Source organism: Notolepis coatsorum (genome assembly GCF_963971535.1).
Source record: "Notolepis coatsorum genome assembly, chromosome: 3".
Taxonomy (NCBI): domain Eukaryota; kingdom Metazoa; phylum Chordata; class Actinopteri; order Aulopiformes; family Paralepididae; genus Notolepis; species Notolepis coatsorum.
This window is the reverse complement of record NC_140167.1, coordinates 112,757,236-112,774,623: the sequence shown is the minus strand read 5'-3', so window position 1 is coordinate 112,774,623 and position 17,388 is coordinate 112,757,236. Positions and strand designations below refer to the sequence as shown.

The following is a 17,388-nucleotide window of genomic DNA, read 5'->3' as shown; positions in this document are numbered from 1 at the left end:
GCAGTGAAAGAAAAAAACCGAAGTATGTTGTGAAGTGTATAGATAGATGTGAAATGTATAGATGTAGCAGTACTGTCTATCTGTATGTCGTGTATGTCATATGTTATGATGAATTGAAAATGGGGGACCCTGATGTAAACAAGACGAAAGTATTTCTCTGGTCTGCATCCCCTTAACAATTGTGTGTATTGAGCTGTACTGTACCCATTCTGCAATCTGTTAATAAAGTGTTCAATCAATCAATCAAGTTAACTTTGAACCTCGGTTATCAAGCCGCGTCAATGTTGTGTATGCATCTAAGTGGCATCACAACGGTGTTCACTGTGCCTTTAAGACGGCAGGTAGTCTTACGACAGTGCTGTGAAGTACCGTCAAGTGTTGCGGTAACATCAGTTCGGTTGGTGTGCTGTTGTGCACTGGTTGAGCTAGCCCCTTTCGTGACTGCGATGTGCAAGCCAGGGGCTTTTGAGCATGAAATAAAATGTCTAACCTTACGTCGTAGTTCGGTGCGTTTTTGGAAACAGTAGTCATAACAGATACACCTAGCTAACATGGGGCTGGCTGCTTTGAGCACATGCGCACATGGGGCTAACGTTAACTAGCAAGCAGCTCTATAGCTAAAACGCTAACTAGAAGCTAACACTGTATACAGTTCCAATAGACTAACATACACCTGTGATTTAAATGTGTCCTTAGTAACTTATACTCGAGGGTTGTACTAGGGTTGGACGCAGTTCCCCGTTGGTCAGTCTGTCTGTTTTCCATCTTCTGCTGTGTTTAACGTTATCTGTTTGCGAGTGCTCCCTTGACTGATGGCTAGTACTGCGCAAACTTTTAAACATTCTATATGTTCGTGGGTTGGCCAGTACTGTGCAAACTTTTATTAAACATTATATGTCCGCGGGTCTTGTGCAGTGCTCTCGTGGCACTGTCAACTAAAGCGAGCACTCAGAAGATGCGCACCGTTTGCCAGTGACCGTGATTGCAGAATGTTTGTTTTGTATACTCGCCAGACTGGCGAGTGGTCTTCATGAATCACTCGCTAAACGTAAAAAATACTCGCATTTGGCGAGTAAAGTGGCCTAATTTCCTCCCCTGCTGACATGATTGGCAGACGTCATGAAAGGTGCGGGGGCACACTCACAGGTAGACGGGGCCAAACCCGGCCTACACCGAGAGTTGACTCCGCTACCAACACACCAGGGAACCAACCACCCCCTTGGTTCTAACATGAGGCGGTTGTTCCTCTAACCCCCCAAGAAAAAACTCCAAGTACCGCAGTACCAGTGTTCCAGTTTTCAAGAAGGGGTTAACCCAGGCCAACTCCATCCCAGTTGCCCCATAAAAACGCAGTTTCAATGATGAAACTATCAGAAGCACCCAGGGCCAGCACTATGTACGCGTCGAGACCCAAAACATATCGATGGACATTCTAACAAGAACCCAGATACCGTTCCTCCAAGCCGCCTGGGAGAACGACAAGAAGCCGCCTTTTTCACAGAAAAAAATACAGACATGGGTCCCATACGACACGGCTGAGGGAAAACAACACCCCGTCAACCATGCTCCATAAAAGAGGGGACGGGGAGCGACGTACCCTATGACGGGGGGAAACCCATGACTCCAGACCATTACAGGCGAGGAGTCAGGTAAATCCCTAAACAATACCTGGTCAACCTGCTCCATAAAGGAGGGGACAGGGAACCCCCAGAGAGACTTCCCACGTGAGCAGGGCACGAAATTTACTTGTTGACTCACCGGCCAGTGGCGGATAGATGGGAAAAATGTCTTACCAGCCAAAAAAAAAACGCATTTTTGTGTCACATATATATAAAAAAGAAATCAGTACATTTCAAGTAGATAGGGTATTATGTTGAAGAATACACTTAAATAAGAGGCCAGAGTAAAATTTTAAGCAAATTATTTGAATATATTCATTGATGATTGATTAATCAATACATGTAAATTCAATCTTAAGCTTAAATTGTAACCTACTGTTAAACATCAGAATCCTCACTCTACCCTCTTTGTAGGATATAACAGAACATAATTAGGGATGCCCCGATCACGTTTTTCGTCACCGATACCGATCACCGATAGTCTATGAGCCATATGGGCCGATACCGATAGTTTTTGGTTAAAAAAATTATATATATATATATATATATTTTTTTTTTTATAAAATATATATATTATATAATCATACTTGTAGTTGTATTATCTGCGAGACATCGCCACCACGCAACAAGTCAAAATGCTCGCTATCTGCAAACAGTTCCACTGTCCGTGTGTATACTCGAGTAGCCTCCAGCTCTAGCAAGGATTCTCCGGCGCTGCAGCTGGACCCTATACTCTGCTTTGGTCAAATCACATTCAGCATGCCCTCATGCGATGGAAGCCAGGGGCTCGAATACGCATCGAATCAATGTTATAAGACATTGATATCAGGAGCTATCTGTAGCTACTGCTAGCCGGCTAGATAACGTTAAGACAACGCCTCAGTGAACTATTTAGTTTACTGGGACATTTCGTAGTGAGCTAACGTGAGCTAACGTGAGCTACCTAGCCAACGGAGGTATCATGCACTACTAGACTATTGCTGGAGCATTTGTTGATATCAGGAGCTAACAGTAGCTAGCCGGCTAGATAGCGTTAGACAATGCCTCATGTATTAAACTAGTTGATAGTTGACTGGGTCATTTTGTAATGGTAGCTAACGTTAGCTCACGGAGGTCCCACTAGACTAGAGCAGTCAGCAGACTGCCCGATGCAATAGGAGCCTCTGTGTTTACACGGGTTTGGGAGGGGCAGGAGGAGGAGCAGTGCGCTGCAGGTCTGTGTGCTTGACAGAAGTCAGCGAGTGAGAACTCCGCTAAGAATTGGATCATGTTTTTCCGATCGGTTTTCACATGACTATTTGGTTGCCCGCCACATGGCGGACAGACCACTCAGTCTCACTCGCCAAACCTAAAATCTGCCCGCCAATGACGGGTAGCGGGGTCTAATTTCGTGCCCTGCACATGAGCAATAAATTGAAACGTTTATGTAACATTGAGCCACGTGACCAAAGGCTCAAGATACATATATACAGAGCGTAGCAGAACTCTCGAATTCCTATGCATCGCAACACCAACTTGACAATAACAGAGAACCACACATGGGGCCTGTAAAGAACTCACGGAAGTCGGCAACCAATAGAAACGCGCCCAGTGACGTATTCTATGGCGGGGGGAATCCCATGACTCAACCGACCATGACAGGCAAGGAGTCAGGGAATTCCCTAGAGGGCCCAACCCCGCGACCAATCAGAAAAGAGGGAAGGAGGGGTTTATCCGGTTACCCCCTCATGATCCCAAACCCTGTATACGATAGTAAACAAGCCACGATACCACCTATGTAGCCAGCATGCTAATGAAACAGTGTTTATCCTAACAGGATAAGCTAACTCAACGCACGCTAGCCACAGACGACAACACGTCTGCGAACAGGGTTTATAACAAGGACAAGGTTTATGTGTGAACACGACACCTGTGTTTTATGTTTCAAGAAAAAACAGAAGATCGAGAGAGAGGTCTATAAGACTGTGGTACAAGCTACACACACACGAGTACTTCTGCAGGCCAACACTACAGTGTTGTGGCTCAATGCCACTGTTTAAAATGTAACAGAACACACAACCCCCTCATACAACGGTAAATCTTTACCACTATAGGAAGAAACATTCCTTCAGGACGAGGAAAGAAAAAAGCCTTTCGACCGAGTGTTAGCTACAGGCCTTGCTAAGCACATATATATATGTAGCGACCAGCTAAAGACTATAAGTCCAGCTCTCCTATCAACCCCACAACTAGGCGAGGGTTCTACACATCGTATCCCCAACATATGCAGTGAATAAACAGTTTGTAACAAAATAGTCCCTCCTAGGAGGGACCTTTTATTAATGTATCAAAAATCATATTTGGGGCGGGGAAGGGAACAGGGGTAATCAGGGGGGGAAAGTCACTTAGCGGCGCCTGCCGCGAACAGCCTGGTGTTTGCCCCCACGGGGAGCAGGCCCGGAGGGACGGTACTGGGGTGCCTGGCCAGGACGATCCCTACCGTCACCTCCGGGCGTGGGTCGGCTGGCTGCGGCTGTCAAGGCACCCTCTCTCCTCCTGGCCTTCTTGGCCGAAGGTACAGCAGTGGCGGTGGTGGTGGCGACGGTCACGGGATCCCCGACAACGTGGCCTCCGTCGAACCTCACCGGCGACATCGGGTGGGGGAAAATGGGGCTGGAGCACTGCACGCTCCTCCTCCATGTCCCTGCAAGCCGCCGTCATCAGCTGCATTGCTGACCGAAGAGCCCAGCATCGGAGAGGGGGGCCGTGAGCAAGGGAAGTCATTTCCGCTCCGGCACCCACGCCTGCTCCAGCCAAAGGTGGCGCTGGGTTAGAGTGGCCAGGGCGCGTATCTTCCCGGCGGCGATTGCCTGCAGCTGTATCAGGTGCAGGATGGCTCCAGCCGCCAGGGCGTGCAGGAACTGATGGTGTTCGTCCAGCACCGTACCGCCCGCCATCATCCCTGACATGAAGCGCGCCAGCTGTGCAATGTTGGACGTCGCAGCTAGGCTCTGAGTCGAGGCAATGAATGACTGGTCACTCCAGTTGGCCAACTGCCTAGCCGATTTCCCTTGGGGAACCGGCTTCCGCAACGGCTCCCACACCACCTCAGGACAAAGGAGAGACGCCATCGGGCTATCAAGCCGAGGCACCCCTTCCTTCAGTCCCTCGATCAAACCCACCACCCGCGTGACTTGCACGTAGGCGGGGGTAAGGCCGGTGATGCTGGAGATTACCTGCCCCTGACGCACGTAGGCCTCCATTGAGGGGAAGAATGGGCAGACAACGGAGTCTCCCTCACAGGATGACGTTGCCATCATAGATGACCTATCAAGTCATCGGGGACAGGTGCAGGCAGTGGCTGCGGCACGCCATTAGCGTCTGCGGCTGCCGCCATGAGCTCCGGGAACAAGGCACGTAATTCCCCATGCGCACCGTCCTCCACGCAGCTCGCGTCCTTCACGTACGGGAGGCTACCACTCATTGTAGTGCCACCATCCGATGCGGCTGATAGCAGGGCATCCCGTCGCCGAGTCGGAGGTTCTAACCCAACACCGGAGTACGAGGGACCCCAAGGAGACATACCACCCCCTGAGGGGGAGAGTGATGCGTCCCCACCGGGGCGTCAAACAAGAGCGCCTCCGCTTCCACCATAAAATCCATCCATAAAATCCAAAATTCCATCGGACACAGAGAAGCAGAAGCACCCTCGTCTGGCTCCAGCAGCTCACCAAAACCAGGCCGTTCGCCCCTGCAGGCCACCCTCCTACGACGGGAACGAGCAGAAGCGAAGAGCTTGCGTCTCAGATCCTCCGCTACCAGAGGAGCAGTCAGCCTATCGGCCGACCGCCCCCCGGCGGAGGAACCAGAGCTGGAACTAGGCCATCTCACAGGAGACGGCCTTGGTTCAACAGCTCCTCGGAGAGGCAAACTCTCCACCGGACGCCGATCGGGTACGACTGACTGCCACGACCGCGGAGTCAGCGCAGCCCCACGACGCAGGCGGCAATGGTAAACCTTTGGTGAAGAGTGACGTTGCTAGCGCTCGAACCCCGCGAAGAAGACATAACTTCGCTTTTTTTCTCTTAAATTGTGAGAGAGAAAAAAAAACAAGAAACAATGTCAACGCAGCTTCAATTCCCTTCTTCAATATTCCAGCAATCTCAAAGTGTGGTACATGCAGGCACTTGACGTGGTGAAAACTAAAGAAGGAGCTGATAGTATGGCCACACCCCTGCTTATGTAGAGGAGCGGATGGGGGTGTGGCCAGACAGATGAGGTATGTAAAGGTGCATGTGAAAACTTATTCAGTGCTAATACTGATATGGAAGAGTATTGCAGTATGACGCAGAGCGGAGCTACACGATAATATAACTGTCTTTGGTCTCTTGACATGGTCTAAACTTTACCATGTCGAGAGACCAAAGACAGTATATTTTCATCCATGTTCAATACATTTAACAAATTAGTTAATTAGTTATGGCTTCCTTATTTAAATTATATACAAAAAGGTACAAGCTTATTTTGATGGGAACAGAATCAATTCAGAACACCAACATGCATACAAAGCTGGCTACTCCACAAACACAGCACTCACATCGCTGGCTGATAACTAGGGTTGGGCACCGAGAACCGGTTCTAATAGGAACCGGTTCCTAACTTCCGGGTCTGGAACCGGAAGTAACATGTTTGAATTTCGATTTTTTTTTTTTTTTATCCACTTTTTCTCCCCATTTTCTATTTTTCTCCCATCCCAATTTCGGATTTTCCAATTCCTCCCTCCCGTCTTGAACATTGCTAGACTATGCCTCCCACAGGTCGGTTGTAGTGAGGACAGAAGCCTTGCATCACGTGTCCCCTCCGGTACACGAGGAGGCAGCCTGTCGCATCTTTTCACCGCAGCAGCTCGAACTCTGTGGCGAGGAGTAACGCGTGGGAGGCTCACGCTGCCCCCGTCACTTCCTGCTTCCGTCGCACCGGCGTCACCAAACAGACCTGTAGCAGTCGCTGTCCACAACGTCAAATCCCGACCCACCGGCTTTCCCACCCTCTAACACTTGCCAATTGTGTTAGTATGAAGACCGGCCAGCCGGTAGCAACGCCGAGAGCTGGGCTCGAACCCAGCGTCTCCAGCGTTAGTGGCGAGTGCCTTGCCCACTGCGCCAATCAGCCGCCCTCGAATTTCGATTCTTAAAAAAAATATATATATTTACTTTGTTAATTAATACCCTAGTTACAGTACAGCAACCAACTTAAACTGTATCAAGTCAACTGACAATGTGAATTGTATGAAGAAAATAAAAAAATAAAAAAAAAGTATCTCCTGCGAAATAAGCTGTGACCCGTTTTGACCTGCACCTCAAAGAATCGGAATCGAGAATCGTTTAGAACAGGAATCGAAATGGAGAATCGGAATTGTTCAAATCCAAACGATGCCCAACCCTACTGATAACTGGGTTAAACATATTGATAGGAAGTCAATGGTGGGTGCTGTGCTTCTGGATTTTAGCGCTGCATTCGACATTATAGATCATGATCTTCTGCTCATGAAACTTTCAGCTTATAAATTCAATGAAAGTGCTATTAAGTTGTTAAAGAATTACTTACTTAATAGACTACAATGTGTGATGTTTAATGGCACACTATCGGAGATGAGGGAACTACATGCCGGAGTGCCCCAAGGGAGTTGCCGGGGTCCCTTATTGTAGGGCTGGGCGATATGACGATATTATATAAATATCGGGTACAGTTCATTAACAATACACTTTTTAAACCTATCGTGGATATCGTGATGTTTTGCCCAAGAGGATTGTGTCGCGTCAATCTGGTCCACACGTTCAAACTTTTGAACAACGCCGCCCACACACACACACTACTGCATCAAAGTTACTACTTATGATTAACAAAGGCATTCGTTTTGTGGCATTAACGTTATATAATTACACGTTCAATAACATCAGCGTATTTACCCGAACATAGCAACGTCCGAGGACGACAGATAGATAGCAAACATTACTCGTTCATATCTCAGCCCGTGCCGAGTTGTGCCTATTCTGCAGTCTGTTAACACTTTAATCGCCGAAAACGCGTCTTTGATGTCAATATTTCAAAAATCTGTCATCGAAATCATATTTCCTTTCCGGAGCCCTGAGACACACTGCTGATCTCCTCTCAACTCTCTAGCGGTTCAAGAGCGCCATCTGGTGGCCGATCGGCAGATCGCCAACCGGATATTAACCTTTGAACCGGTAGTGCTCATCCATATGTGGTCCGGCCACTCGCTATCGTTAGAGAGACTCCGTCTTGATACAGTGAATCGATCGGTGCAAATAACTCGAAAAAACAACATGATTTGGACGTATATACTATTATACAACCTGGAAATGGATCGGGCATTTCTACATCCCATAATAGAAAAAAATCTGTTCCACGCTCATCTGCCAGCGGCGCGAGGAAGCCACGGTAAGATTCAGCGTTATATTCTAACGTGTTCTTTACTAACTGCTCTGATGAACATATGACCCACTCTGGATGAATCATCTAACGCTGCCCACGGAATTATAAACGATCCCCCGCCCATCCGCTCATCATCAGATGATACGTAGAAACTTCTAGAAGCACGTCCATTTGAATTTTTTTATCTCGCACAGATTCCTACCAAACTGTATTTGATCATCAATATAATGCATTTAGGGCTATAAATCACGTTCTGAAGAAAGCTGCAGAAAACGATAAAAACATACTTATACTTTAGACCATATTTTAGTATGAATATGTGAATGAAAAAGTTTAACGTTGCTACACCCTGAACAATACATATAGGACATTGAATGGGCCATAATAATGGCAATTTAGCAATAGAATTAAAAAAGTTATAGCCCTGCAAAGAAGGGGAACTTCTCCATGTTAAATAGGGCTGGCGAGGGATGGTAAATTATGAATTTAACCCTGGCGATTAAAGTGTTAATAAAGTTTTCAATCAGACAGATATATGGAAAGGCTTTTATTATAACATTCGTTGCAGTAAAATCATTATGCCTCGTTTAGTCATCCTGCGGAGCTAAAAGCTAAACGTCGGCCGCGGGGAGCTAACGTTGTTGTTGTTGTTGAGCTCTCGTCAAAATCAAATACGGACATAGCAGAAGTAAAAAATGAATATGCACTTGCTGATTGGTGCTAAGAACAGCAGGGCGGGTGCAAGCGGTGTGACGTAATTGGCAGACTCGACTGTCAATCAAAATTATTCGGTTTGCCGTCTGAATGAATGAAAACTTTATTAACAGATTGCAGAATATTACAGTACAGCTCAATACAACAACAGTACAGCTCAATACAACAACAGTAGACTGGAGGATGAAGACCAGAAAAAGACTTTCGGCTTTTTTACATAAGGGTCCTCCATTTTCAATTCATCAAAACATTTAGAGACATACAAATATACAGTAGTTTCATAAAAATGCTAAAATGCTATTGATTGATTGATTGATTGATTGATTGATTGATTGATTGATTTAAAACTTTATTAACATATTGCAGAATGGGTACAGTACAGCTCAATACATACAATTGTTAAGGGGATGCAGACCAGAGAAAGACTTTCGTCTTGTTTACATCAGGGTCCCCCATTTTCAATTCATCATATTTCATATCTAAATCATATAATATCTCATTGCTAAATATATGCAATATATAATCTAATAATCTAAATGCTAAATGCATGGGTATTTTATTTTGTCTTTAATGTTAGCTTGCAAACTCAAATACTGTCTTGGTAAGCCTCATAATGAAAAAAAGAAAAACATTGTGATGTGTATCGTGTATCGCCGAAAGGTCAGAAAATATCGTGATATCATATTTAGGCCATATCGCCCAGCCCTACCTTATTGTATGCAATCTTCGTTAATGATTTACCATTAGTACTTAATAACGCATCAATGGAGATCTATGCAGATGATACTAGCGCGTATGTAGCGGCAGAAAAATCTGAGTCTGTTAATAGGTTATTGCAAGATGAGATAGTGCTAATTTCCAACTGGGTACGTGAAAATAAGTTAAAGTTAAATGTTGCAAAAAAGAGTATAATGAGTATAAAATATACATCTAGATCAAATCCTAAATTAAATCTAGTTCTGAACTGTGCTGATATCGAACAGGTCAGGGAGGCAAAACTGCTGGGTGTTGTAATAGATGAAACACTTTCTTGGTCGAAACACATTAGCAATATGGTGGCTAAGATGAGCTGTGGTACTTCAATGATCAGAAGGTGTAGACATCTGCAATCTTTGGTCTTATCCCGCCTGGACTACTGTCCTACTATATGGTCTAACGCAGGGCTCTACAGTGCGACCATATTGCTCGCATATGCTCCTAGAAATATGTGTGTGCGAAACGGAAAAATCAATTACTCGCACGGTGTGCGAGTGAAGATTACAGCCTCAATCGTGCTTTTTTCTCCGCTGGTAATCGTTCAAAAACTACAGGTCCCCCCGGCGTTGTCACCAGCTTGGCTGGCCGTTCACACTAATACAATTGGCAGTATTAGAGGGTGGGAAAGCTGGCGGGTGGGTCCGGGTCATTGTAAACAGCGACTCCTACAGTTCGGTCGGGGCGCCTGCTCAGCGCGGATAGGATCTAAGGGGGGTAGTGTGATCCTTCCACACATTACACCCTCTCAGTGAGAGTCCGCGCTGCCAGGTGAAAAGAAGCGGTTGATTGGCTAGACGTGTGTCGGAGGAAGCACGTGATAGCCTCCACTCTCCCAGACCGACTGTGGGGGTAAGTGCGCAGCGACCAGGAAGGGGATTGGGAATTGGCATAACGACTAACATTGGGATGGGAGAAAATCGGAGGAAAAAGGAGGGGGAAAAAGATCAATAATAATAAAATAAAAAAAAAATAAAAAAAAACGACAAGTCCCACATTGCACTCAAGCCAACGGTCCAATCACAGTAGAGTGACGTGACTGGTTTCAAGAAAAAATAAAGGAAATTACCAATCGGAAGCTCTCATTTTCTCTTTTACTTCCTGAAAGTCCGCCATTGTGATATGCGAGCGTTTTCCGAGACACAAGTAACATTAAGTTAATGTAATATTCTAGTCTTACCAATAGCAATAGATTTGAGAACACCTAGTTTTATCGATAGCAATAGTAATATAACGTTAATGCAACAAAACGAATGCCTTGCTTTGTTAATCATAACGTTGATGCAGTAGTCGTGTAGTGTCGTTGTGTTGGCTGTAACTGACATGAGAATAGCAACACTGTGTACACATTAAAATTTGCGATAATAGATTCTAACATTTTCAAATCGATGCAGTTGAATTGTCCCCTTAGGATCGATGCATTGCGATGCATTGTTACACCCCTACACCAAAGTAACTGGCCCACTGTGTATGTGTGTACAGCTAACTTGGCTAGCGTTATCAACAGCAGAGGTGGGCAATAGGGTGCAGCTGCAGCGCCGGACGGCCGGAGTGCAAGCGGTGTGATGTAATTGGCAGAATCGACTGTCAATCAATGGTCTACCTGACACACAAACTCATAAACAATGTTTCTGTACTGGAGGTGTACAGTATTTCAATAGGCAACCCTGAAAGGATTATTTTTCTAGAAGAGCAACACTAGCCAAAACATAGGCATTGTATGCATAAAAGGGGCAAAAGCTAAAGTTAAGTGACTGTTACTTTTGCACACGCAGATACACACACACACACGCAGTGGGCCAGTGACTTTGGTGGTATGTGCTATTGCACAGATGTGTGTCCCGTTCCCGTTTGCACATGCACGCACAGTACAAATATACATTTATTTAAAAAAAAAATCTAAATAAACTCTTACTTGAAATATTTTCACTGTGCTATTTTTGGGTGCTCCTAAATTTCTTTGTGTGCTCCTACATTTTTTCATTTAGGAGCACAGGTTAGCGTAGAGCCCTGGTCTAACGCCTCTAGGCTTGATCTGAACAAACTCCAGCTCACTCAGAACAGTGCGGCACGCCTCGCTCTGCGCTGCTCTGTGAGGAGTGTTGGAGGGATGCATGCCGCGCTGACCTGAATGACAGTGGAACAGAGGATGGCATGTAGCCTGGTAACTTTTTCGTTTAATATCTGTAATACTGGGAAACCGGAGGGTTTGCACTCACAACTGTACCCAACTAATATATGAGACATGGATAGAACACAAGGCAAGCATTAGATTCATGCTTTACTTTACCTCTACCAAAAACAAATGCTCTGAAAAAGACGGTAATGTATAGAGCCGTTGCTTATTGGAATAATATACAGAGAAATATAACCATGGTAAGGAACACATTTATGTTTAAAAAAAAATTAAAATGACGCTCATGACTTATTATGGAAATTAGTATGGAAATATAAAGGTGATCGGTGACTTGAGAAAAGTTATGCTATATTATGAGTTAAAATCATATAAATGATTTTGATCCGTTTTGTTCTTATGGACTGACTATGGTTGGAGAATTGTGATATCTGACTTATGAATATTGAGTGAGCTTTGATTCACTGTTTTGTTTGTTGTGATGTTGGTGTCCCTCTCTAACCTGTAGGACATGGAAACAGATGTTGGTGTCCCTCTCTAACCTGTAGGACATGGAAACAGATGTTGGTGTCCCTCTCTAACCTGTAGGACATGGAAACAGCTGTTGGTGTCCCTCTCTAACCTGTAGGACATGGAAACAGATGTTGGTGTCCCTCTCTAACCTGTAGGACATGGAAACAGATGTTGGTGTCCCTCTCTAACCTGTAGGACATGGAAACAGATGTTGGTGTCCCTCTCTAACCTGTAGGATGTAGAAGCGGATGTTGGTGTCCCTCTCTAACCTGTAGGACATGGAAACAGATGTTGGTGTCCCTCTCTAACCTGTAGGACATGGAAACAGATGTTGGTGTCCCTCTCTAACCTGTAGGACATGGAAACAGATGTTGGTGTCCCTCTCTAACCTGTAGGACATGGAAACAGATGTTGGTGTCCCTCTCTAACCTGTAGGACATGGAAACGGATGTTGGTGTCCCTCTCTAACCTGTAGGATGTAGAAACAGATGTTGGTGTCCCTCTCTAACCTGTAGGACATGGAAACAGATGTTGGTGTCCCTCTCTAACCTGTAGGACATGGAAACAGATGTTGGTGTCCCTCTCTAACCTGTAGGACATGGAAACAGATGTTGGTGTCCCTCTCTAACCTGTAGGACATGGAAACAGATGTTGGTGTCCCTCTCTAACCTGTAGGACATGGAAACAGATGTTGGTGTCCCTCTCTAACCTGTAGGACATGGAAACAGATGTTGGTGTCCCTCTCTAACCTGTAGGACATGGAAACAGATGTTGGTGTCCCTCTCTAACCTGTAGGATGTAGAAGCGGATGTTGGTGTCCCTCTCTAACCTGTAGGACATGGAAACAGATGTTGGTGTCCCTCTCTAACCTGTAGGACATGGAAACAGATGTTGGTGTCCCTCTCTAACCTGTAGGACATGGAAACAGATGTTGGTGTCCCTCTCTAACCTGTAGGATGTAGAAGCGGATGTTGGTGTCCCTCTCTAACCTGTAGGACATGGAAACAGATGTTGGTGTCCCTCTCTAACCTGTAGGACATGGAAACAGATGTTGGTGTCCCTCTCTAACCTGTAGGATGTAGAAGCGGATGTTGGTGTCCCTCTCTAACCTGTAGGACATGGAAACAGATGTTGGTGTCCCTCTCTAACCTGTAGGACATGGAAACAGCTGTTGGTGTCCCTCTCTAACCTGTAGGACATGGAAACAGATGGTGGTGTCCCTCTCTAACCTGTAGGACATGGAAACAGATGTTGGTGTCCCTCTCTAACCTGTAGGATGTAGAAGCGGATGTTGCTGTCCCTCTCTAACCTGTAGGATGTAGAAGCGGATGTTGGTGTCCCTCTCTAACCTGTAGGATGTAGAAGCGGATGTTGGTGCGCAGGTGACGGCCGTGCGGGTGTGGCTCCTGGTCAGGCTGCATGTAGAGCAGACACACGGTCCTGTAGGCCTCCAGGGTGCGCTCCTGGCAGAGGACCTGCAGGGCACAGGCACGGCACACCTCCAGGTCGTGGGGCAGTAGGAAGGCGATGGTCTTGCACACCAGAGAGCGGGTCACCAAGTCCGACTCTGGGTCACAAAGCTGCAGGCCCCGGGCGCAAAGCTCCACACAGAACTGGACCCCGTCATTACCCAGCTGCTGGGAAACACATACCATATGCTATTGATGAATAGTGAATTAGAGGGTCGAGCAAATCATTTACACTAAGGCTGTCAAAGTTAACGCAGTATTAACGTGTTATCGCCCGATTCTATTAACGCCACTATTTTTTTTAAACTCACGATTAACTTTTAAGAATTCTGTTTTATTTTAAAAAAAATTTAACTTTGACCAGTCAGCTGGTTTCTTTTAGCGTTTATCGCTTTTTCTGGTCAAGTATGACCGACAGAGACAGGTTGAATGGGGTATAGATCGGGGGAAAGACACTCTGAGAAAATACGGCGAGTCCGGGAGTCGAACTCGTGTACCCCAGATCCGTGACGCGCACGGTTGTCCCCGACGCCGAAATAGCGTTCGAGGTAAGTAATTTTTTTACTTTTTTTTTTTTTACTAGACTTCACTCGGGTGTATTGATGCTCTCATTGATACTATGTTTGTTTCTAAAGTGTGTGTGTGTGTGTGTGTGTGTGTGTGTGTGTGTGTGTGTGTGTGTGTGTGTGTGTGTGTGTGTGTGTGTGTGTGTGAGATATAGAGAGAGGGGGGTGAGAGAGATGAGGAAGGGGCGAGAGAAAGAGAGCTGGGAGAGTGTGTGTGTGAGAGAGAGGGGGGGGGGGTGATTAATCAGCCCTTGTGTGGGTGAATGTAACAAGTTCCTAATGTTTTCTTTCCCCTATTATTTCATGCACACTTTATTCATTGTTTTAAATTATTATTTTGTGCATCACTCGGTTTTGAATTTGATGCAAATTTGCAATGCATGAGGGTCATCCTTTTGTGTTAAATGGCTGCATAAAGCAAGCATGTGTTGACTCGCATGTTGATAAGAGTATTAAAACTCTTGGAACGGAAAAGATCAGTTTAAGGTAAAAAAATTTATATATATTTAAAATGCGATTAATTTGCGATTAATCGCACGTTAACTATGGACAATAATGCGATTAGTCGAGTTAAATATTTTAATCGATTGACAGCATTGATCATTACACTTACGAAGGGTTGACCTTCGTAAGTCGACCCCACAAAAGAACTCACTTGTTACCCACCATAATATCCCCAGGTAGTGAACGGGGTATTAAGTGGAGTAGGGCTGGGTGATATGGCCAAAAATGATATCGCGATATCGATAACAATATCATATCACGCGATATCGATAATTATCGATATTGTTATAAGTATTAAAAAAAAAAAAAATGTAAACAACAGATGTATGTTTATTTTGCAGCAATTCTTTGTCGTTGCCGCCATCTTTAGTGTTACATCCCCTCACACACTCCAGTTCTCAGGCTGCAGCTGGTTTGAAAGCGAAAGTAAACAGGCTTCTCTGCTGGCTGTGGCTCCAGGGGAGTTGAACAGTTCTGGCTCTGCTAGTTTCTTTTATATCTTTTGGCGCTTTTTTGGTGGACAAACCACAGCACATGTGCACCGTGACTCGTGACTGGAGACTAGCTCTGCTAGCACACATAGCCTACTGTGTACAGACGGTTTCAAACTGTATTTTACATTAGAAAGCAAACAAAATAAATGGACAAGAGAAAAATAAATCTCAATTTGGTCAGTATTGTCATTTGGACAAGCAAAGCCATTACTTTAAGTTGCAGGCAAGAAAGACAAGTATGTCGATATTTTCTTTTTTTTCAATATTTTTTTTTTCCGATATCGATTATTAAAATATGTCGCGATAATTATCGTTATCTCGTCCAGCCCTAAAGTGGAGTACATTGTAAATTTTTTAAGACTAAAATAGGGTAAAGTAACCAGCACTATGGCTTTGGACCCACCTCCAGAGTGACCACTTTGATGAAAGGGAAGATTGCTCTGACGTTGGTGGCAGAGGAGGCCAGGTGGCGACACTCTCCCAGGAAGCCCAGTCTAGAGGGGTGGGCCCTGAGGTGTAGTCTGCTCCAGATGAACACCAGGTCCCTGGGGGAGGATATATCAAACACACTCGTATAGGTATACACCCATGCCACTTTTTCCACAGTCAATACAGAGTACGGTTATGAACAATACAGGCCTTTCACAGAATGGTTTGTCTTTCTACTTCATATGAGCTTGTGATTAGGGCTGGACGGTATGGTATAAAATGTATATCACGGTATAATTTGAAGCGTAGACGGTAATGGTATATATCACGGTATATTACCGGTAACTTATCTTAAAATGTCTATATACATGCTTCTGAAGGGGTAAAACACTGGCAGCTATTACTGTACTATTGTATTACTAGGACATATTTCACATAGTACAGAGGTATTTTAAGAACATTTATTGTGCAAAACTGCAATAGAAAAATGCAAAACCTTTTCTCAAGTGTCTGCAGGCAGGTAACGCATATCTTGGATTGTGTTTTGACCATGTCTTTAAAGCCCTTTCGATCGACAGTTTGAAAAGGAACCATATCCTTACACAAGTAAACAGTGACAGCGTTTGCTATGTCGGTCCACCACTGGCTTTTTTTGTCATTGTTGAAACATAAAAAAAATAAAAAAAAATAAAAAAAAAAGTATTCTGTTACAGCTGCTGAGCTAATGTCCATCAATATATTCCTTTGTAATGAAATAGGTCAGGAATCGAGTCAGGATTGTTAGCAGAGAGAGAGCGAGAGAGAGAGAGAGATAGAGGGAGGGGGAGAGAGAGAGAGTGAGGGGGAGGGCTGCTAGGGGTGGAGCCGGCGTTGGCTTGCTGAGGCTACATCAACATTTAACATTACTTAAGATTTTAGCGCGACGTGGGCATTCCAGAATGGCGAGGATGCAAAGCATGTTAGACGATTGGATCCGACGCAGAGTTTACATTACACATAGAAACTGCGCAACTCGCGAGAGAAGTTGTCACACAGCTGTGTGCAACGCAGGGCTGAAGTGCTAGTTTGCTTCTAGAATTGAAGGTCCGCTCTGTTCCGTGACTATTATGAAATGACAATTGCGCGTTGACACGGCCACTACGCAAAGCCTCTGTGCTCCTAAATAATTGTTCCAGTTCGCACATATCTATTTTTAGGGGGAAATCCGAGTGAAATAGTCGCACTGTGGAGCCCTGTCTCGGCGGGCTGGCGTTGGCTCCGCTCGTGGCAGCTTCCTCCCTCCACACTGTGTTGCTCTACCGGTCACAAGGTATAGTCTAAATCAGGGGTCAGCAACCTTTTTGACATGGAGTGCCTGTTTGAAATATAGTTGTAACTAGTGTGCCTCAACAATATTCCATGCATCGTAAAAAAAAAATGCTCATAATCAGGTATTTTTAATGATAATTTTTACATTATTACATCATTATTGTTATTGTTATTATTAACAATATTATTATGATGGTTGTATCAACCCTAAATCTGAGTTGGGGGGGGGGGGGGGGGGGGGAGTGCAATGCAGACTCCACCTACAGGCCTAATGGAGAACACCAGGAGAACACCAGGATGTGAATGGAGGGTTAATGTGAGGTATATCGTGTAAATAAGTTTTGATTGATCGCAAGAATACACTGTAAAAAATGTTATAATAATAAGTTACCAGAACTTAAAAATATTGAGTTCAGTTACTGTGCATTAAGGTTCAGTTTTCAATCCATA

The 17,388-nt window shown here is 45.0% G+C and overlaps 1 protein-coding gene across 1 annotated transcript in view; it reads right to left on the bottom strand.

Annotated features, from left to right (window-relative positions):
• Positions 1–17,388, bottom strand: part of LOC311225963 (uncharacterized protein) — a gene marked incomplete at its 5' end in the record, with an annotated part of 100,832 nt that overhangs the window by 67,563 nt on the left and 15,881 nt on the right. The window contains 2 exon segments of the mRNA XM_084311349.1: positions 13,518–13,802; positions 15,605–15,746. Of these exon segments, the coding sequence (XP_084167475.1) occupies positions 13,518–13,802; positions 15,605–15,746 (427 nt within the window).